Here is a 23,839-nt window from a genome sequence, read left to right on the forward strand (position 1 = left end):
GCTGTTCCCCCTTACCACTACATGCCCTTGTAAAAAGTCCCTCTTCAGCTTTCCTGTAAGGACCCTTTAGGTACTGGAAGGTGCTATAAGGTCTCCACAGAGCCTTTTCTTCCCCAGGCTGTACATTCCCAGCTCTCTCAGGATGTCTACATATCATATCAGGATGTCCTCATATCATCTTTGTGACTGTCCTTGGCACTTGCTCCAAGAGGTACATGCTCTTCTTGAACTATAATTCCACAATAAAGCTTACATTTTAAAAATGCGGTAGTGTGGTAAGCTCAAATCAGAAGCCTAATCATAGAATCATAGAACATTAAGGGGTTAGAATGGACCTTAAAGATCATCCAGTCCCAACCCCCCCCCCCTCCATGTGCAGGGACACCTCCTGGTAGACCAGGTTGCTCAAGGCCTTATCCAACCTGGCTTTGAACACTGCCAAGGGATGGGGCCTCCACAACCTCCCTGGGCAACCAGTTCCAGTGTCTCACCACCCCCACAGTAAAAAATTTCTTCCTAATATCTTAACTTATTTCCTCTCTTTCCATTTGTACCCATTCCCCTTGTCCTATCACTACAGTTCCTGATGAAGACTCCCCCTCTGGCTTCCTGGTAGGCCCGCTTCAGATACTGGAATGTTGCTGTGAGGTCTCCATGCAACCTTCTCTTCTCTGGGCGGAACAGCCCCAACTTTCTCAGTCTGTCTTGGTAGGGGAGGTGCTCCAGTCCTCTCACCAACTTTATGGCCTTCCTCTGGACTTGCACCAACAGTTCCATGTCCTTCATATGCTGGGGACACTTGAACTGTACACAACCCTCCAGGTGGGGTCTCTCCAGAGCAGAGAAGAGGGGCAGGATCCTCTGCCTTGACCTGCTGACCACGCTGCTTTGGATGCAGCCCAGGGTTGGCTTTCTGGGCTGTGAGTGCACATTGCTGGGTCATGCTGAGTTTTTCATCAACAATTACCCCAAGTCCTTCTCCTCAGGGACACTCTCAAATCACTTCTCTGCCCAGCCTGTGGGTCTGCCTGGGATTACTGTGACCCAGGTATAGGACCTTGCATTCTATCATGTCAGTGTTTCACTGAACAGTTAAGGGGCAAGGTATTAATTAGACTAATTCTACTCTCTCAAAGTCTCACCTAAAAGGTTCTAATCTATGATTACAAAACAATGTTATTTTCAATATATATCACATATGTACAGCTTGCATTAAATATTTAATTTCACTGCGCTCAATCTTTTGGTGATCCACAGAAACTCAACTGGATGTCACTTTCAGAAAAATCAACCGCTACAATCTTTTTGGTGGCTCTGACTTGTGTTTGGAGATCAAACTGAATGAAGGTAACACAAAGACAGTGTTGGGCAAAAAGACAAACTCTCTGTTATTTTCTTATTTTTAAAAAGGACAATAAAAGGTCTTTGATGAGGCCTTACTGATTGTTAGGAATTCAGATTACACAGTAACCCATTCCAGGCAAGTGAAATAAATACAATTCAAATTCTAAATGAAGTTAAGCTATTTAAAATTGTAACACCCAAAAGATTTGGCATGTGGCATAGTTTGTTAAATATTTTCTATTTGTCTACACTGCTTAACATTGTTCACATCTAAAATCACAGGTGTTATCCAGGTTGTCAGATAAACATACTTACTAAGGCAGGACACAAATACAGCATATGTGTTTGTGGCAATACAGATTATGATGGCTTTATGCCTAAACTCTGGATAAATTCCTGGAGGAACCTGAAAAATTATTTTCTGTCTGCACTGGGTTGCATAATAGTAATACATATGCCATCCACTTTCTGTGTAAAAGTCCAGTTCCTGGAATAATCACACCAAAAGCAGAGAATTCTTAAACTCTTCACTCTTAAGAGCTTTTTGGAAATGGCTTTCAGAAAGTGTGCTCCTGCAATATAAATTTCCAAAACCAATTCCAGCTTAAATCTATTTTCCCAGAGGAACTTCTTCTAAAATCCCACTAGACTATAAAGTATTATCCAAAATGGCATGAAGAACTTTCAGAATTTTTAGGAGAGTTGCACAGTGTCTTAGTTTCTTTCACTCTTATTTTGATGCTGTGAAACGTATAGGAAGTTTTCACCCGTATTCATCCGTCACTGGGATTTAGTTGCTTAAATAGAGCATCTTAAATATACCATTTCAAATATTCCGTGGTACAATAGCTGGCTCCTCACAAGTCCAGAATGGAACAGATCTCCAATCCCTTTCCTGCCAACACCAAAGGTGTGACCTGGCATGGGATGCCTTAAAATCTTGGACACCTGCTTTTGAGAATCAGACCTCATCCAAGTCCTGGTCCTTTTTAATCTGTCAGTACCAGACGAGCTGCTGTGCAATCTTTCAGGCCCTCAGGCTGTCCCTAAAGAACTACAGAAATTTGTCATTCATTGAATTTATATCAAAATCTCCATCAAAAAGAATTTTTAAATGTTGACTGGGCTTCAGAGTAGGAGCATGTAGCACTTGTTCAAAGAGAAAGAGAAGCAGGTGTAAGGAGCAACCTTGTCTCCTTTCTGTTCATCTATTTTTAATTCAAAATGTTGCTCCTCTATTACTTGAAACTCACCTGAAACACAGAGTCGAAAGAAAGAGGATGACACTACATTAACATCCTTTTGAAAATGGAAATGTCTCAAAAAGGATTTGGTGCATTTTTTCCACAGCTGAAATAACATTTTTGAAAAGATTATTTTTTCTATCCGACTTCAAATCAGAAAAATTCCTTTGGGAACTGCTGTTTTTTACCTACGCAGAAATAGAACTGCAGCACTTGACATATAGATAGAATTCATTATCATAAGCATAGACACAATACACTAATATATATACAGATGATTGCTAAGAGACAAATGTCTCTATGCGTGTGTGTGATAAGCCATGAATAAATGCATTTATGACTCATATGTAGGTATTTCATATTTAGAGACATTTCTATTTATGGATTAAAAGAGAATGCACTAGATTCAGGAATGTACCTATACAAAACTTACACAAATTATATCAAGATAAAAAAATGAAAATAAATTGAGAATTTTTATCTTTACCTAGCATTTAGTATTTTCCATTTTTCTCTGAAAAACTTCCAAGCAAGATCCCTTCCATGTGGATTTCGAGCTACGTGGATTATCACATCAATTGCATCCTGATCCAGGACAACTTCTGAGTTGAGAGACAAATTCAAAAGTCTAGTGGGACAAACAAGAACATTTAGTTTCACAAACACATTGCCTAACATCATTCCATCAGAAAACTCTCAGAAAAAAAAGATCACTGCTAAATTGTTTACGTCTCCAAGTGAGTTCAGTGGTTTATTTCTATGATTTCAAACACTGGACGCATTTACGAATCAGAAAAATCTTGATGTAAAAAGATTTCAATAAAAGCTGAGTGCAACTTCACGTGTGCATTTTTATAAAATCTGTAAGATCAGACTGGTCAAGACATTTAAATAAAGGACATGATAACAAAAAAATACCAATAATTATTACAGGATTTTAAACATTTCCAGTGAACAAAGGAAAGTCTGGAATTGAAAAGAGAATATGTGTCAATTTTCATATGCATTAATGCAAAAGCGTAAGATGGTTTAAACAGACAGTAAGCCTGTATTTGAAAAGCAAATTTCTTTCATTTAGATGAAAGCTCAAGTGATGATCCATAACTGTTGAAGTGATTATTAGTAACAGATTCAAATACAGAATATTTTTTACCTGTTGAGCAAGTTTCTGTCATCACTGCAAGTTAAGGCTTCTAATAATATTTTCTTCTCAGACACTGCTGTGGTAGAATGAAATTTCATCCAAATGAACTCCCATACATCTTCATCCATCAGTGAAACTCCTGTACAGTAGACGATGTCTCTCACATTGAGAGGGATTCTACAAAAGAAATCAGTAATAGCATTGTGGTAAATAAGCAGCCTCCTGATACTGGATAAAAAGGAGGAACATTTATGAGAGTTCAAAATTATTGTCCAACAGTAATGGGATTTTTTGAAAATTACATTTGCATCTCTTTACTGCCACCAACATCTTCCAGGCCATCCCAATGGGCTTTCTAAAGGATAACACATGCTTGCAATTCTCTTCATAATGCTGTCACACTGTCAGGAGACTATAAAATATGGTGATGTAGTTCATCAACTCATAATGTGTCACATAACCTACAGGTAACATAAGCTCTCCAAATTAGTGCGGGATGTTATCACTCTGTTGCTGGGCTCTATGCCAAATCTGCTCTTCTTGCCCTTGCACTGTTTTACAACAGGACCTGATCAGCCAGAAACTCCTCCCTCCTTGTGCTGAAAAGGGCTTCATCTTCAGATAGTAACACACAAGTAAGAAAGGATATGCTGTGACAATGATACTTAAACATGATATTGTCAGGAGTGAAGAAAATAGAAAGATCTGATCAATTATTTCAGCATATTAATACCAGTCCAAAACCAGCTGTGCCATAGGATGGTTGCAAACTGTGATTACTGCTCAATTAATATCAATTCAAACTACAGTTAAATGACAAATTCAGATCTAGTACAGTATGTGCATATGTACGGTTTTCTTCTAAAAAGGTTTCAGCCGGACTTTCAATTTCCTACTTTGCTTTATGTTTCCTATACAAGCATAGAAGTTGAAACTTTTGTGACCCAAAGGGTATTCCCACAGGTAAAGTTAGACATTTCTTAGGGTAATATGTTTCTGATTTTCAGGAAAAAGCATTCCTCTTTTTGTCGGTAATGCCTGAGTGGAAACTCCTCTGAAACTTCGTATTCAAGATCTCTAGAGAATCTAGAAGTAAATAAAGTTGTGTCTGCAGTAATACAGTGGGACAAAAAATGAAATTATTGCTGTAAAATTTGGTATCAGAACTTACACAAAACAGGAAAAAAACGTTTCCATCAATACTTTAATTGTAAGAGGATTTCACCAAAGGCTTATACCACAGACTGGGCTATCCCAATCAAGAACAGAGGTTTTTCTACTGCCATTTATTCATTCTCCAGAAAAAAACTCTAACACTGAAATGGAAAGATATTCAGGTACTGCCTTTGTGTTGACTTATATTAACTGAGAATGAGGCATAAAGCTTTCTAATACTGCAACTCTCTTTCAAAACTTTGGGTCAGCAATTACAGTAACATAAAAATGCAGCCATGTACATATACATTCTGCACAGAACATTAAATGATACTGTCATCGTGTCCCAATTTTCTCATCACTAAGTTATTTTTTTTTTTAAACACAACTTTCTTACTAGCTTACGTCTTTTTTTTTTTTTTTAATTTTAATATGGGATTTAATACACTGACAGCAGCTGTAAGAACATACACTAAACAAAAGGGACTAAGGGGTGCTATCCTGACTAGGGGACCAAACAACCTATTGCCCCAAATCTGACCTATCATATGATACCTGAATATGAAGAACAGATGAACACAGTCAAGCCTTACTTCAACGAAGGAAGGACTTTATGTCTTGACACAAACACTAAATCATTTTTTTAGAAGCACATGTAGTTCTTTCAGAGCTTTGACAGCAGAAATATTATCTTTGGATTACTGCAAGATATATGGTTCAGCCAACAGTTATTGTAAGGAACTATAAAGCAGCTGGAAAAGGTAATACTTCTTTGGTTGATTGTGCCATTAATACAGGTAGGAAATGTGGGCTGGAAGGTCTGTCCTTTTTTTTTTTTGCCTAGTACAGACACAGAAGCAGATGTACCTAGAAGTGGATGTCTAACTCCAGAACAGACAGCACTTCTCACTTGTGATGTTTACATTTTTCAAAATTTACAGTAAAACAAATCAATTCAAAGGGCTTTCCCAGCTAGTCCATTTTTTACATTCTAAGGGCCAACAGCAGCACTTTTAGCAGCAGCATAGACAGTAAGCACAGGATGATTTGCATCTCTGGGAAGGAAGGAGGACTTAAGACTAGTGATGGAGCTGATCCCATGATCATAGCCTAGATGTCATCACTTTCCTTGCTAAGAAAACTCTACTGCCACCAAATCAGTAGCAGTATACTGGCAGTGCTGCAGCAGATGTAATCAATATCATACAATCAACTGCTCCAGGGAAGGTTTTAGGTCTGTACCTATAAGCTAATTAGGACAATGTGAAAAAAATCAGCCCCTACAAACCAAGACATCAAGCACAAATACTGCTTGTAAAAAGCTTACCTTCAGAAACTACAAAATGTACAGCTATGAAAAACTACAAAGTACTCCTGTGAGAGGCTTGAAATCAGGACTGTAGAGAGGGGGGTTCCTCTTGTGGAAATGAAAATTGCTTATGAAAACGCAAATATCCCCAAAGTAATTTCTCTTTAACTATTGCCCCTACAGAGAGTCCTCTAATTGAATTTTGTCCCACATTTGTAGGAATTTTTGCTTTCTCACTCATCCAGTCGTTTTGGGCACATATTCTATCATTATTTAAATATCTGAAATCTCTCCAGTCTACAGGTTTTTTAGTATTATAGGTTCCTGGAAAATTGCAATTCCAAGGCACTAGATCAGCATGTGGATGTTTGCCCCTTATATTAACCAAATCAAGTGGATAAAATCACCATTATTTTGGTACTGCTTAGGTTGTAACACTGCAGAACACATCCTGTTGTCAGTGAAGCCTCAAATGTGCCTTCGAGGCTGCTCTCATTTTTAAAGAGCTAATATGATTGATGGATACTTCAGAAGAATAGAAATAAACGTTTGAGAGCATCACTTTAAATGGCTTTAATTTGAATACTGATCCAATTTATTTAACTTTATTTTTCTTGCTTAAGAGATGTGATGGTGAGAATGAAATATGTAGCTAGCCAAGCTTGTTTAAAAATTAAACATTTTGGGAGAAAAAGTTAAAAATTAAAGAGTTAGAAAAAAATTAATTAAAATCGTGCTGTGCCTTTACAGGGATTTCTTTTTTTCAAGAGTGAATTATAAAGCTCTACAATGAGCTAAGAATAATGTTCTAAGTTATAATTAATTGGTACATACTTGCTCCTATTTAAAGTATGTTCTAACAATTAAAGATACACTTTTAAAATTGGACCATAATTATTTATCTTCTGGGGAAATTGTGTTCTAATTTTTTAAAATGTAAATGCACATAGTTTAGACAGTTCTTTGATTAAGTAACAAGTTTCAACACCAGTTATGGTACTATTTGACAAAGAAAATTAATCAGGAATATTATTCTTTATTTTTGCAACAATTTAACATTTAACTTAAGCCTATTTTTCTTGATGACTATATTTATGGTCTTGTTTAATAGGTTACAGGGCTCAGATAAGAAACAAGAATGAAGTATTAGTACTTTGTTGGCTGTAATACAGATGCTATTATAAAGAAGAGCACTACACAGTTTGTTTTTAAAAACTTCCATCCCAAATTTTATATTCCCATTCTCTATTACAAACTCCAGGAGTCATGCTGCTGGCACCATTGTGCAGAAAGAGGAGAGGATGATCCTCTGCCATAGCACATACCCAGTCTAAAGAGAGAGGGCAGAACTTCCCCTTGAAAACTGAGGCACAGAGCTGTGATGGGCTCAACATTTAGGTGCCTGTCTCCCATTGATTTCAGGGGACATTAACAGGGCTAGTCAAGGTGTCTGGGGCAAAGCTATGCACAGTCCCTGTCCTGTGCTCCCAAGTTCCAGGTATCACACAGGTCTGACAGAGGTAGGCAGAGAGTACATCATCCCTCAAGTGATGGTTACTGCTATTGCTCCTTTCCATTCCTATTGAAGATCCCCCACAAGTGAACATGCAACCAGGATAGTCAAGCTCTTCAACACTGATTTTAATGACTGAGTGATGAGTTAAGGACTTCTTTGTGGCACTGATCTCTGAGTAGGTATGCTTTTTGTCCATTCTGGACAGTTTTTGCAACAAAAATATGGTCTGATCAATTTCTGATCAATTGTTTTGCAAAGTTGTGGAGAGATCATCCCTGAATGAGAAAATTGGAAACTAATCTAAATTACAAGGACTTTAAATTAATTACTGCTAATCCATAATTACTCCATATAGGGTCATTTTATTGCAGTGACACACAGAAGTCAGAAGGTAAAAACACTACCTGAACCAGCTGCCCATAAAGCCCAATTTTATCTTTTACAATATTAAGTCCTCTCTCTATTAAGACCCAGTTGGTCTTTCAGAGTGCTAAGTCCTTGATTAACTCATGCACTCAACAGTGTTTTCTTCCTCCTTAAGTTTTATTGACTTGAGTGCAAGATTCTACTCAAATGTTGTAACAACCTATTAATTAGTTAAATCACTTCAACAACACTGGCTTACATTAGCTGGCAAAGCTCCAGTAACATTTCAAAATGCATGAATAGCTATGCCTGATTTTTTTCAGTAATTAAAACTTCTAGGGGTTGTGAACACAGAAGAAGGGATTCACTTTATTTTTTTACATTTATCAGACACTCATGTGTGAAAAAAATTAAAATAACTCTCATTTTTTCATGTTTGCTGCTAACAATTTCCAAATATAGCTGGTAGGCATCAAGCCCTTGAAAAAACCTAGTGCCTCTTCCAATCAACTAACAAAAGTAATTAACCTGTTGGCCATGTTCTCACAAATACTGATGTAGGTGGTTAAACGCAAGTACATTTCTAAGTTGTTGCAAGACTGTAGCACTACTGTGGCCATGTGAAACACAGCAATAAAATTATCTATTTCAAATAGCAAGAGAGAGAAATAAACAAGGAAGAAAACAAAAGAAAAAATGCTTGTTTGGAAAAAAATTGATTTTCTATCACCTAAGCCAGACTTCATTGAAATTACTTCAATTAATGAATGGTAATTTGTTATTTACTACTCCCTCAGATCTATGGAGAGTTTTGTTTATAGACATGCTACACACTCCTATACAGTCCTGCAATTGTTTTTCTGGTGGCATTTCCACCAAGTAGTTAAAGGTGCAGCCAAGTAAGACACTGCCAACTTAGGCAGGTGGATGGACATGAATCCATTATTCCTTGTAGAGGAAACACAAAATCTGCATGAACAAGTGTGGAGGTTCACAACTCACAAATTTGGCTTGTTGGTTATCACTGTCCTTCAAATTATGTGATGGAAGACATTTACTTCATTATTTACACCTTTCTTGAGATGATAAAGAATTAACCAATGTTCCTAACCATCACAGCAGTGTGACAGAAGTGAAATGGCAAACAGAAGTTACAGGAAAAGCCCAAATCTCATAAATACACTTCAAAAGATGTAGACAAGGTAGTTGAGTATTAGTGTGCAGACATGCACGATTCTGATTTCATTACTTTGTAACCAAAAGTGGTTCATTTGTAATTCAAACAACACACGGATGTGTTCTGACTTGAAACCCACAGACAGAACAGGAAAGTTCATCTCTTACTCTCTTTTCAGCGACCTCTGGCTTGTAGCAGGGCATCTTGCCCCCCACAAGAGCTTATCTGTTGCTTGTTAACCAGTCAGATAACTCAAACAGGACAAGCTGTCTTGTAGTGAGTTCTTCTGGCACCACAGAGTTAACACTGGTCTTGCATCTCCCAACTGCCAATAAACATCTTACTGTCAATGTGAGATCTGGAAGATAAACTGGGCTTCTCACGGACAGACACCTCACTTTACAAACTATAAAAACTACACCAAACTCTCATAAAGCAGAAATCCTCAACACATTCCATGGAAATGTGTGGAGTTTTTCCCGTGAGTAGGGATGCTTCCTTCCCGGTTACTCCCACAGAGGCTGAGTGAAGGAATCTGTGCACATTGTCATCGTTTCAGAAGTAAATGACATTTGACCCTAAGCAATACTATTTCTTTTGCTAGCTTTAATATAGGTACCTTAATGTCATGCACTGGCTTATGTCATGCTGTAATCTACTAGTAGTTCCTTTCAGTTTTATACTGTGCAGTAACTTTGATTAAAATCTTTTGTCTGTTATCTCCTGTCTGTTTAATTACTAATTCATTTTATAAATAGAACCGAACTGCCATCCTTAGTACTTGCAGGCCAGAATGATTTCTTAAATTGAAACTGTTGCCAAAATCTGAGGTTAAGACAGGGATTGTCTGAAGCTCCGACTTGTCCTGTGACATGGCCCCATTTCAGCACTGCAAGATTTCTCAGAACAATCTGGATGATTAGACCAGAACAGATTTAAAATATCTGTATTTGCATTCAAGATCAGTCTCTACTTCTCCTCATTCACAAAGACAGACAAATTAAAACTTCATTAACCCACGGGCTACAGAATGGATGATGGCTTAACCTAATTCAGTGGAGCAGCCTGCACTCCCCACTGCAAGCATCCTCAAAACTGATCAGTTACCCGATCAGAGACCAGAGCTTGTGACAGAAGATTAATATTTGAACTAGTAAAAACTGTGTTAAAGCTAAAATCACCCCAAAGTGATATGATATCAATGTTAGTGAAATGCATTTAATCTCAGTTTTCTAGGGGTATTAAGGCAACTCATTAAGGTACTTTGTTTCCATGTAAACCACAGCAATAAATAGCAATGGTTACATTTCTAAAGAAGTTAAAAGTAAGAGCAAATGGAAATGGCTATAACTAGCTGAGGCCTTCCAACCGGTAACATCTCACAGAACATCTGCATGTAACTGTGTCTGATGCAATCCTATCATATCCCACTATTCAGTGCTGCATGTCAGCAGAAGAACAGTGTCACCACAGCTCTACTAACAGAATCAGAATACAAGTACTCCTTTTTCTGCTGAAGGCAAAATCAGCTGTCTCAGTTCAAAGCAGCTCTCTCACATATTCACGTTTACATCATCTTGTTTAACTTTGCCCAAAGCAAGCATACATCCACAGTTGACTTTGCCAGCAGAAATGTAAATGCAGCAACCTATAGCTGATGTATGGTAAGAGTAGCTGGAAGATAACTGTGCCTGCACCCAGATAGATGTTTGCAAAAAATGTTCATGTCTGTGTTATGCTTCAAGTCATCATAGTGTGTATTTGAATATTACCCCCTTTTATCTCCTGTCAGGGGTTTACATATTGCAGCTCTCCATGCATTCTTTCTTGAACTTCAGAAATACATGTTTACTCAACCTATCCAAGGCAGGAAGTCTGAAAATGCTAATCCTCTTAGAAACATGTTTTTCCTTCAGAATAGATGCAATGAAGGTTAAAGGGGTTAACAAGGCTGATTATTGAGCTCAGGCAGGCATTGAATGGTAATTTTGTTAATTTTTTAGGCTGAACCACAATGCTGTTATATCTAAGGAGTGTGAATAATGTATTTCTTCACACATGAAAGCTTCACAGGGATGAGCTCAGTTAAATGAAGGTAGAAGCAAACATCTTCATTTTCAGCCAACAGTAGCTTCTCTTGTACAACATTCTGCTGTTGACTGAATCCCCGTAAATTTATGTTCTCAAACTACAAGGGAAATTTCAACACGGTTGTATATTTTCTATTCTTTATTCTTCTGAACATCAACATAAAAGTGTCAAGGGTTTCCATGGTTCCAGTACAGGAGCAGCATATATCCCAATGTAAGAGAGTGAAAATCATTGTCTTAATATCACCTTCAAGTCAGAAGTAAATACAGACTTTCAAGCAAAATGAGCTGGACACATCAGCCATTTTTAAAAAAAGTAAAATCACTTAAACTCATGGATTAAAACACCACAAGACCTACCTTGAGGTCTAACCTCTGGTCTTCAGTAGAAAGAAATAATGAGCTTTTTTTAAACAATTGTAAGGATTAAAATATATCAGTTCCTAAAACAGCAAAACAACATGTCTCCTTATAGTCTCTTCTGCTTCTGATGCTATGTGTTTGGTTTGCTCCTTGTAAAAACAAATTTCTTTCTCAGTTATATTTCTTGTTTTTCCATTGTGTTTTGCCCTGAAAAAGTGGCCATGAGCAATATCACCTAAAGCCCCTTGCAGTCTAAGTATTTCTGGTATTTCTGGTATTTCAGGTACTGAAGTCTCTTCCCTCAGATGAATGCTTTCTCATCTTTAGATTGGAGAACTGTATCATTTTCTTGCTAATGAAATAAATTCCAGTAGCTGAGCTGAAGCTACAGGAGGAAAGTCTGTTGCAGCATCTTAATATTGTCCCAAACATCTCATATACAGGTCCTCCTCAGGCTTACCCTCTGCAGGCATTGGCAGATACAGGGCTGAGGTACTAAACTGAAGCACAGTAAACTGCTGGAATCTCAGCACTACTGTTTGAAATGGTATTGAAGAGCAGCTTCTCTGCCAGCTGTGTTGGAAAAGAAAAGGAGCAGTCTTTTTCATGCTTTAGTGACAATTTTGAAAGGCATCTTTTGCAAGATCCCCATACGCTACAATTGCCATTTACGTATTCATTTGATATAGGTATCTTTCTACCTGTAGTGCTGGACCCTAAGAGGGCCCACTCATGGTTCGGAATCTCATGTTAAGAGGCTCTTCACAGCACAGTGGCTGCCACCGGCTGCGTTTTTAGAGGCTCCCAAATCCCCTTGTAGGAAGCGCAACTCTGAGCATCTGATTCTGCCCTGTGAGCCAGGAATCTGAAAATGAAGCAACACCTAAGTCACTTTAGAAATTCAAGTCTTCAAAGCCTCTTAGGTAACTTCCACTTTCATGCACAGAGGCTAGTGTTGCAGGTCACGTAAGTTGGGTATTTTCACTAATTCCAGAAGAAAACCTGCAGCACTGTAGTTGGAAATCTAATGGCTTTTTCAAACAGTAGTGGAAATACAAAGAGGACCTCTGGCCTTGTGCTAAGAATGACCCTCATTTTATTTGGTCAACAGTGGCAAATTATTTGCACAGTAAAGAGTCTATAATGACAAAATACAAACAGTATCTGATATCAAGATTACTTCACTTTCTTAATGCGAAGAGTAGATGGTAATTCCTTTCTGGACCAGATTAAGAAAATTTACTAGATTAAATATAATTACTAAAAACCACAGCAATTGTAAGCATATGCCAGAGTTAGATGTTATTGTACTACCCAACACTTTATCCATAATTAAATATGACAAGTAAAACAGAAAAAAACACTTCAAAAGAATATCTAAAAAGTCATAGATTTAAAATGTGGCGAAAAAAGTTATGAATGTTAGCATTTCTTCAGTATTATTAATTGCACATTCTCTGTTAGAGTTATTTCAACTTTAACTCCAGTAAGGGCCAGGGAATCAAAAACCTCCCTTACATGATTTACTGACTGTGCATTTATGTGGTATTTAATATCACATTTTAATTTAATACTGACTTAATTTGCAGTTTATTAAAATCTTGAGACACAAACCTTATTCCATTGTCTCTACTGCTTTGAAAAATTTGTGTCATCTTCCAGAATAAAGTTTCTGGGAGGGGATGGGTGGAAATGCAAGTTATCCTTTATTTTTACTGTCACAATGACACTCAAATTACATTTTTATATAAAATATCTCTGAGCTCTCTGGAACTCTGTTTTTGTGCTCTGGCTATGCAAACCCACCAAAACCAGGCTTTCTGCAATCATCAGTCAATTATGTGGTTCGGTTTCAGAAGACAGAATGGCAAAACCAAGAACTTTTACAGTACTTGCTGATAAGGTCTGGAATAGGCAAGAATACACAGAGTTTCTGTACTTGTCATCGACTTTCCTCACTAGTTGTCAGAGAAGTGTGGCGAAAGAGGAGCAGCATGAGTTTCTCCTTCTTTGTCAGGAAACAAGCTCTGAGGGAATCTTAGAGGCTCTAAGGTGGCTGTTTGCAGCAAATTCACAAACAGCTGTTAAGGGCATCAAACTGAGCAAAACGATTGATGAGAAAGAATACAAAGTGGCACCTTTTAGATGTGCTCTCTGCATATGTCTTGTACTTATCTGCTTGCCCTTTGCACCTGAGCTAGTTACTGTCTCTCAAGTGCTAAAAGAGGCAGAAGCATGACTCAAACACCATGCTAATTAAATTCTGATTGTAGAATCATTGTTTTCTTGGTAGAAAAGCAGGAAAAAGAGCCCTTGTTTTACTTTCAGGTTTCAGTCTGAGTTAGCTTAAACTGAGTAAAGGTGCTATGGGTTAGCTCTGATTCAGCAGGATCTGAACATTCCTGAGAGAACACTGACATACCCTACAAATGCTGTTACTGTGAAACACAAGCTGATTTTATGTTTACTGGGCTGCTATTACTAGTAGTCTTTGTAATGTCATTTCCATGTAAGTAGATATGAAATGAGTTTTGCTCATATATCAGTTACATTCAGGATGTGAGACTGCTCTGAGAAAACTGGTCAGTTCTGAAGTGTGGGACTGAACAAATCCTACGATCTTAAAAAATAAATAAAAGCATGTCTCTATCTTCTTTGCCAGTTGTGCCCCTATTTATCAGCTGACTGTCAATCTCTATTATGTAATTACATTATTTGCTGCAGCCATTTTTCAAAACTGCGCAGCTCCTTTCAGAAACACATTGCTTTAACACAGTAGCTATTCTCCTCTGCCCTGGTGTGGTGCTTTTATCATAATACTCATCATATGCTGGCAAACACAATCTTCTGCTACCAAAAATGGCCCCATTGAAAGGCTAAGATGAATCTTCAGATAGCTCCTTAAATTTATGCCTTTTCTCTCTTGCTACTGTTGGTAAAGCAATAAGCTTGAGTTTTGTTATGTTTTTCTTTTCTGATGCCTCCTTTCTTAATCCTGTTGGAAAGGAAAGACAGGCAGGGTGACAGCTTTTTTAACACTGAAAAATCTACTGCTGTGCATGCTAATAGGTAATGCTAGGTTTGATTAACTAATTTTGCAAATGAATATCTAAGCAAATTACTTTTGCAGACTGTTTCCAATGATTCTTTCTCTTTAATTGCCTCTTTGAATAGCTTCATACTGACTGTTGCTGCTTATGATAAGAATTCATATCAAACCCTGGGGTATATATTTAATAGTAAATATATCTGGTATCACCTTACCCAGGAAAACCCTCCACCTCACACACATCTTACTTAAAGGTACATAGTCATAGTTGCAAGTTGTTTGGGTTTTTTTCCAGAAGTTTCAAAATCATATAGGAGTGTAATTTCCCTTCATGTTCAGTTCATGGCTGGTTTTAAAAGATACTTGTATACTTACATAACTGGGTATGACTGTAAAGGATTTTTAAAGATTCCAGAGACAGACAGAGATATTTTAATTGCAAACAAACACCTGATTAGTCCAAGAAATCTCTGAAAAATCCTGCCTGCTCGTATGGCTAGAGAGATCTGATCCTCTTGCAGAGATAATACAAGACTGGGACTAAAAGTGAGAGACTTTTATCTTGCTTTTTTTTATTTGAAAATAAAATATTCTCTTTTAAACTAAAGTATCATGCCATGTACAAATGTGTACAGTGCAAATATTTCACATAATCAGAAAATCCACTATTCTTTCTAAAGAAGTTGGGGTCTTAACCTATACTCTGCACTCATATCATTGTCCATATATCACTGCATAATTAAATATTTGAAATTTCAGTAATTTCATATTTCTTAGATGCTTGCCTTTAAAATATAAACTTCATGCACTATCCATGGCCCATGTTCTCTTGCCTCAGCTGAATAAACCTGTGTATAGACAGCCTAACTTACATATTTGCTGTCAAACCACTACAGTGCTGCTAATGCTCAAGGCATCAGCTATCTTATTATCTGCTCTCTGAAACCTTACATGAGCTTTTCCATGTATTCCTGAATCACATTAATTTTCAAGTCTTCACTCTTAAATACCTTGTAACATTTCCCTGCACCACTTTGCTACATTTCCTTCCTTACTTCTCAGTCCTTCTGTCTCTAATCTCTCTCACTTCTTTAAATGTTTAGCACCTTTGGCTCTCTTGTCCCAGCACAGGTTTCATGTTTGTCTGACAACATGGTGTTCACTCATCTTTCTTTCTTTAGATCTGTCCTTAAAATCCATCTTCTCATCTTCTAGCACAGAATTATCTGACAGTAACTCATCAGGAGAGGGCAGAATCCCCTCCACCCACTCATATACACCAAGTCAAATAACTAATTCTGAAACCCCACAGACATTTTTAAATGCCAGCCAGCAACCTCTGCTTCCTCCCATAAAAAAAAACCTTTGCAAAAGAAGGCACTGCAGACAGGGCAGGCAGGAGAGGAAGAGCTGTACTGCCTCTCAGTAGGAGAGATGTGACATACACATTTCAGCTCCACTTACCGGTTCCTATTGCTAGAAATCCAGTCCGAGATTAATGTTGCAGCCTGCTGGTGACAGTGCTTGTTCCCGAAGCTGCAGGCCAACATGATGACTTCCCGACGCAACTCTCTGTCCACATTAAAGAAAGCAATAAGGCTGCATTAATGAATGTGTTTGAATGTGTTTGAATGTTTACAAAAAACTGCTTCTTATAACAGTGACAGCAACCGGTAGCTGGGCAACATATCAAAGATAATCTGGCTTTACAAATCTCAGTGTTGATTTAATGCCTGCAACAACTGAAGAAAAGTCATGGATCAAAAGCAGCCCCCATTTACACTTATGCACTCCTCCCAACTTCTGTGGTCACATGAGTACAAGTTCTTAGAAATCCAGTGTAGTCAGATATTAAGTTAGGGCTTAGGAAATCATGTTCTCTCAACTTAAGAAAGAAGAATTCTTCTCACAGCATCTTTCTGCTCTCCCTACAACCCAGAAAGGAAAGGAAAAAGAAAGGAAAAAACAGAAGGGTGATAGAGCTAAGGAATTATGACTGGCTTATGCTAAACATGACTAAATTTTAGGAGCATTTATATAATTATATTCCACAAATAAACAATAAAAACGAAAATATAACAGTACTCATGTTGGTATGATGCTTGAACAAGTGACTTGTTTAAATTGTTTGTTGGCCATCCAAGCTTCAGATACATCGATGCAACTTGTCTTAGAATATACTCCTAAGCAGAAAAAGAAAAGTATATTTAATGTTAAAAATAATCTCTTTTACTTGAAATGGAAATACTGCTGACTAGTGAGGTTTGGTCTCTCTTTTTACCCTCAAATAATGTCCAATTCCAAATACTTAGCAAAGCTACTTGTCCACTTATAATCCTCCTTCACTGCTGTAGTATGAAGGTCTAGAAGAGCTACTAGATTAGATGCCTAGTATAAGACAATTTATTGTTACAAAATCCATTAATTTCAAAACTTTATTACATGCTACTTTGAACTCACAATGTGCAGCTGAAAAATTACAAGAGTGTCAATAGCCTAATTTCTAGTTTGTGGCCAATCTTGACTACACCGTACATGCTCACTTTTAAAAGAACACTGTTTTAATATCCATATCCATGGCAAAAACATTATGTGTGTACAGTCAATTGACTTCAGAATACATAACAATGCGGCTGCAAATAAGCTTTGTACACTTAATGACACTATGCTTTAAGTTTAGGCTCCTGGTGTGCTTAAAGTACAAAACAAGCACAAGATCTGTTTTAGTGACTTTTACTTTTTACACAGAGGACATATTTAAATATTCTGACGAGTTTTGAAGAAAACCACTGTCATTGTATTCAGTGTAATCTTTTGCCAGTGGAATTCACCAATTTGAAAAAGAGAACTGAGATCTACGGAACCACATAGGAGAGCATCTATTTTATTATTACAGATGCATAGGCATGTATATATGTCACCACAAAAGCAGATTCATACTGCAGCTTTCTCTAGCAGATACGTTATTCTGTGACTAAAAAGACTTTTTATTTCCTCTGCTATCACCTCAGCTTTCAAAACTCCCATCAGTAGTGATAAAACATAACTCGGCTGTGAATTTTACTGGTTTTATTTATTAAAATTGTGTTTTCTTTACACAACCATGTTTAAAAGTGAAATAGCAATGGCAGACTCCTAAGAATTTTTCTTTGCCGTTAACAACAGACTAAATATGCAAATTATTTCAGCAGCATTTTACATTATGGCTCTGGTTTGCATGTAGGCCTGCTCTGTAGGTTCATAAAAATTTCAATGTATCTTTATTAATCTGTAGTGTATGTTCTACAAAAACCATTTTCCATGTCATGAGGTAATTCTGTGCATATGTACGTGTGTATATATATACACACACTCACACATATCTGTATCAATATCTGTATATCTATATATCTTGTAGAGGTATATATGTACCTCTACATATACACGTACAGTCACTTCTAACTTCCTCCTCTCTGAGCATGGTGTCTATGGTCACACACACAGAGAAACAAATATATATTTAAGAAGAGAAAAGCATCCTTAAGAATTTCAGGCTTTAAAAAGCCCCTGCATTTGAAGGCTTTACAACATTACATAATGTTACCGTATATTGGCCATTGAAAATATGTAGACTACATAAAATTCCCAGTGAATAAAAACCCCAAGAGTTCATAATTGTCACTGGCTGCAGTCAAATCTGTGTACTTCATAAACTATGCTTCAGTGTAGTTACAGGTAAATGTTAAAATATTTGCCATGTCTATCTTAATTATCTACTGCGAGCTGTTACTGCTGTCCCTTTGGACGCAATTATGAATGGGCTTTTGACTCAACGGTGATCTAATTCTTGTTAATTAAGGTAACTGCATTGAATTCACCATGGATTTTGGGATGAAATAATGACTACAAATCTTTGCTTCAGTTGCATGTATTCTTTTCAGTTGTGCCTATATTTGCTGTTGTTGCTGATCTTGGGCATCCAGCTAAATATCACCGTGGGGCTCCTCAAAGGGGAAAATCTGGCAATAGAACACTTTGGCTCTTTAAAGTGAAATACTTTACTTGTCATAACATTTTACATGAGGGATAATTACCTTTCCTTCTTCTAGTCATATATGCCTCAAACAACAGTTATCACTGTTCAAATGCAAATGAATCAAAGCTTGATAATTGCTATGTTTAAGTAGAGTAATTAGGAAGAAACTTAATATCCCTAGCATGTTTACAGTATCTGACTGGGGAACAGTTCAAATCTTGACAATAAAAGGAGGGAGTAAGAGGTGAAAGAAAGAAAGGCAGGAAGGACAGACAGATGGAAAGAGTGAGGGGAAGAAAGAAAGGAAGAACTAGAGAAAGAAAGAGAGGAAGGCTGTATCTCTTACATTGAAGATATTGTAGTTTTCTGTACGGTCCAGCAATTTATCTAGAGGATAAAGAGCTCGGCTGGCAGCATGCCAAGGCAGAAAATCTTTTTCTTCTGAAAGGTATCTCATAATCTCCAAAGGAATATTCTGAGGCAAATAACCAGCTCTGCACAATAAAAGAAGCCATTAAATTGGTTTTCAGAAGATATTCACAATGGGGCATAAACTACTTCTTTTTTTTCCCAAATGAAATTAAAATGCAGAAAAACACGATAAACTCATCACACTTTAATGACATAAAAGTCAACCTTATAAAAAACCAGCAACTCGCAGTCTCTCCCAACACATGCAAGCATACTGATTTGATGAAGCAAGGCAAGAACACACATGAAAGAAAACCAGATAAGCTATCTCTACTTTGAATGGAGTCCTGTGGCTATGAAAGACATGAATGAAGAAGTAACTGCCTTTAAGGAAAAAAAAAAAATTAAAAAGAAAAAAGATACCCAAAACGAAAGGAAGGTGTTGCTTTGTTGACTTCTAAGACAGAAAGCTGCCTGCATAAAATCAACAACCCAAGGCATTTTGCTTGATGAAACATTTCTAGTGACCATCACCAATTGAAAAGAACTAGTGCTGAAGAAGAAGCTTTAGTTTTACAGTTATTCTCCTCACTCTTTTCTCTCTGCTTTAGAACTGCCTTGTCTTCTATCCACCTTAAGTCACTTTGGAAGGACTCATCCAGTGACATCACTTTGGTTCAGGATGTTCCAGCACTTTGCACATAAAGTATGGGTTTTTTCAGGTGTTTATGAATCAACCAGCTAAAATTTTGTCCCATTCTTTTTCTATCATGAAAGACCTCCCCCTGCAAGTGAAAGGCTGGGGGGGGGGGGGGGGGGTGGGCGCGCACAGGAAGGGTTTTCAAATAATAGCATTACAAGTAAAATGCAATACAGACACAAGCATTTGACAGCTACTTTAAAAACTGAGTACAGAAAACACCAAGCTTTAGGCTTTGCTCTCACTTTCTTTTTCAGAACAGCATTTTTTCTTAACTATCCAGACTGCAGAAACAAAGTACAACCCTGTGGGTGTGAACTTTCCAGAAACACATTGTCTACTCTTCTTCTGATGCAGGTGTTTAAATCCAAAAGGAGATAACTATCTGCCTAGAGAGGAGATAACGATTCTCTTTCCATTAAACACTTCAAATCAGCAAGGTAGATTCCACAAAGTTCAATTTAATAGGCTACAGTGTGATATAGCTTCAGAGACTAGTTTTTCTCCTTCATTGCAAATTTTCCGTTAATTTCCATCAATGTCTGTGGAAGAAATGCAAACATACGGCAAACAAATAAAATTACACACATTAGTACAGAAATTAATCAATGCATACATGTTAATATGAATTTTTATCTCTGCTGTAATAACATGTTAAAACTGTCTTGCTGAAATACTTGAAATTGTTTCCTTGCAATGTGCACCACATCTTGCTGGCCTTCATTTTTCACACACTCTGTTGGAAGAATTACACTCTGTTCCCTTCATGTTCTCAGGAAAAAAGTGAGTTCATGTAACAGATTTAAAAGTATCTATCCCACCCTCCAGTCTGCTTCATGTCATCTTTGTCCACATTTTATCAGCTCTGTTTTCAACTCCAGTTCCAGCACATACTAAAGCACAAAAAACAAGATCACTTGGGGATCTCACTGTGCCAACTGAGGAACTGAGCAGATATGAAATAAAAGTGGCAAAGCTTTTAGAGTAGGTAACGGACAAAGTCCAATGTAACTGAAGACAGAAAGTTACTTCATTTTATAGGTCTTGGTTTTGAAGCAGCAGAGTATCATTAAGATGAATTCTATGTCTTAATACTCTGTAATTCATGGAGCCAGCAGCATGCTGAACTGACTGCAGTTAAAAATTTTGGAGATAATGTTAGCAAAGAGGTAAACTAGCTTAAAGTAGCATATAGGTAGCTAGTTTCTAATAGGATTTGTGATTATTTTTACTGATAATTTGATTGACATGAAAAAGTGTGGAGTAAGGAACAAGAGGAATAGCTCTAGGAAACATGCTGCTTAAGGAATCAACAGATTAATGTTTATTATAGCTGCACTAATGGACATTTAAGTTCATGTTTTGAAATTAAATCTATCTATACTAAGTGCAAAAAGGAAATCAACGCTGCAAAACAAACAGATTATTTCTTTTTAAGCTTAACTTCCCCATAAAGTCACATAAGAAGTGGACTCAGAAATTGATCTCTTAATCCCTAAACTCAGAGCTTCCTAATGAGGTTTGAAATCATGATTTTTGGCTGATGATACTCATCCTGTTCACAACAGAAGCTGTTACTCTCATCACTCACTGCTTCTAACTTCTGAATTTATCACACTATTCAATTCTGCCTGTCTCACACCCTGACTCTCACTTTTCCTATTGTTTCCCTAAGAGTGTAGTGCAAATTACACAAATAGATTTTGGCAAAGTTTGACTTTTTTCCTGTTTATTCCTGACCCTCCTTCTCTGAGTATCACCCTAGAAGAGCTTATGCCCAATATCATCAGAATCACCCCCTCAACCACATATTAATCAATCCATCCCAAGAGAAGGGATAGGAATGAAGGGAGATTTTTGGGGATGGCATTATTATATAAATTATAACAAATTCATCACTTCAGATCATGATTTAGAGGACAAATGGCTATGGCTGTTAATATTAAACTCTTCTGTCAGCACATCCTGGGCAGTACAGATGCTAAGATGCACCTCTGAGAGAACTTAAGCAGAGACATATCTCAAATCCTCCTACAGTGGCAGTTAAGACAGCCAGTTTCCTGAAGAAAACACAAGTGCATCAGGAACATTACCTTGGCAGAATGTTCTTTAAATTCTACACTATTTTATTTCACTGATGCCTACAGAAAACCATGATAGCCCTATTCTTTTACCATAGTCGCTAAGCCATATTTATGAACTTTTTATTCCAAATACACTGCAGTCCAAGACTAATTGGCACTAAATAGCTTCTGTCAAGAGGTGGTAAGGATAGTTATTGTTTCACCTTTTTGCATAAAAAGTTTACATTCATAGTTGAGAAAACAGGATGTAAGGAGAAACTCTCACCCTAATCATAAAAGAGATAAACCATGAACCATAAAACATATAAGAAGTCCTAAAATCCAGATCACAGATCTAGGACCTGTGAGAAGTGTCCTGGGAGGTAGCATGACTACCATGACAACCAGGTCAGCAGAAAACAGAACCTAGACAAAGCAGTGTGACACTGTGGTGAGCTATGCTCTAATATTCTGCATCTTCACAAAGCACAACTGGTGTCTTAACTTTTGTATTTTAGTACAATCATCCTCTTTTAGTTTACACTAAAAGCTTGTCCAGCGCTTAGAGAGACTTCAAGACTCTGCTTTCCCAGGGAATACTGCATTCAGTAAGAAGCACTGGCTCATTTGAACGGTGGCAAACCAGACAAAGGGTGCTGGCATGATTCTAGGATTCTCCTTCATTATCCTGGAAGAACTAGGTTCAAAGATGGTTACAGAGGATCTGGTCAGCAAAAGCATTTATGGAGTAGGACAATAACCAAAATGAGGAAAGAAGGCAGAACAGAGAATGAGTCTGGTCTGAGTATCTCCATGAACTCTGTTGGAAAAACACAGATCTGTAGAAATGTTAAACAGAAATGTTTAACAATAATTATAACAACAGTAAGAAAACTAAAAGTAGCAACCTTCCCATCAAAAGGAAAACTGTAAAATAATTTCCCTGTCATATATTTGCCTAGAAATATTCACTCAAAGGTACTACAGAGTGTAAATTTAGTAGATACTCTGCACGTGCAGCTTGACTTATTACTCTCTCTTTCAACAAAGTCACTGAAGGTCAGTGACAGAAATCCTTATTTTTCTTTTGTCTTTTTAGCCATCAATCATATTGCTATCTTTAAGTCCAGCAAAATTACTGTCAGACATTGCCTGTCAAAGTCCAAATGCATGAAAGTCAGGTCTAAGAGACAAGGTTCTTTTCTAGCCTAGCCATCTTGGAGGAAAATTGAAATATTGTCTGTCACTAGGGGAATAACTGATTATGAGCTATACTGAAACCAGGTAACAAGCATAAACACCACAGAAATACTGTGATGTCCAAACTTGTGTCTAGTCTGAAACAGGCGCAGTTTTCTCTAGGTATGTCTCCAGGAGTCACCTGAGAATCTTAGCAAGCATGTATCTGCACCTAAAAAAATTCTGCAGAGGAACCTGGGATAGTTTTGGCAAGTATCTTAAGAGATAAAATAGTTAAACAGTGTTGATACGTAAACAGTGGCTGAAAGCATACTGATGTTCAGGTAAAACATTTATCAAGGGCAAGGTTAAAAAGTTTTGTAAACATTTTTCATCTATAGTTAAAATTAAAATCGAAAGAGCCTTAAGAACTCATTTAGTCACTCCCTACCCAAAGCACATTCATACCAGTGCCATTCCTGACAGAAACTTCTCTTGCTTATGTAGGCCTCTACCAATGGATAATCCTAAGAACACTACTATTTCAGTACTCCTCTGCCAAGAGGCATGAATAAGAATATCATAGCTCTGGTCCTTTGCCCTGTAACTCTTCACAGAAGAGTACCAACAGATCCATTTCATGTTATAAAATGATCTATTGTTTACATATCTTCAGTATAAACTACAAAAAGCAGACATCCCTCTTTATACTGT

At 37.3% G+C, this 23,839-nt stretch overlaps 1 protein-coding gene across 1 annotated transcript in view; it reads right to left on the reverse strand.

Moving 5' to 3' along the window:
- The window catches only part of TRHDE (thyrotropin releasing hormone degrading enzyme), a 209,236-nt gene that overhangs the window by 13,147 nt on the left and 172,250 nt on the right, over positions 1 to 23,839 (reverse strand). The window contains exons 13-17 of the mRNA XM_048300199.1: positions 19,119 to 19,266; positions 16,843 to 16,940; positions 16,222 to 16,329; positions 3,742 to 3,909; positions 3,076 to 3,216 (exon numbers count right to left, since the gene is read on the reverse strand). Coding sequence (XP_048156156.1) covers positions 3,076 to 3,216; positions 3,742 to 3,909; positions 16,222 to 16,329; positions 16,843 to 16,940; positions 19,119 to 19,266 — 663 coding nt within the window. The remainder of the gene's footprint in view (positions 1 to 3,075; positions 3,217 to 3,741; positions 3,910 to 16,221; positions 16,330 to 16,842; positions 16,941 to 19,118; positions 19,267 to 23,839) is intronic.

This window comes from Corvus hawaiiensis, chromosome 4 (assembly GCF_020740725.1).
Source record: "Corvus hawaiiensis isolate bCorHaw1 chromosome 4, bCorHaw1.pri.cur, whole genome shotgun sequence".
Taxonomy (NCBI): Eukaryota; Metazoa; Chordata; class Aves; order Passeriformes; family Corvidae; genus Corvus; species Corvus hawaiiensis.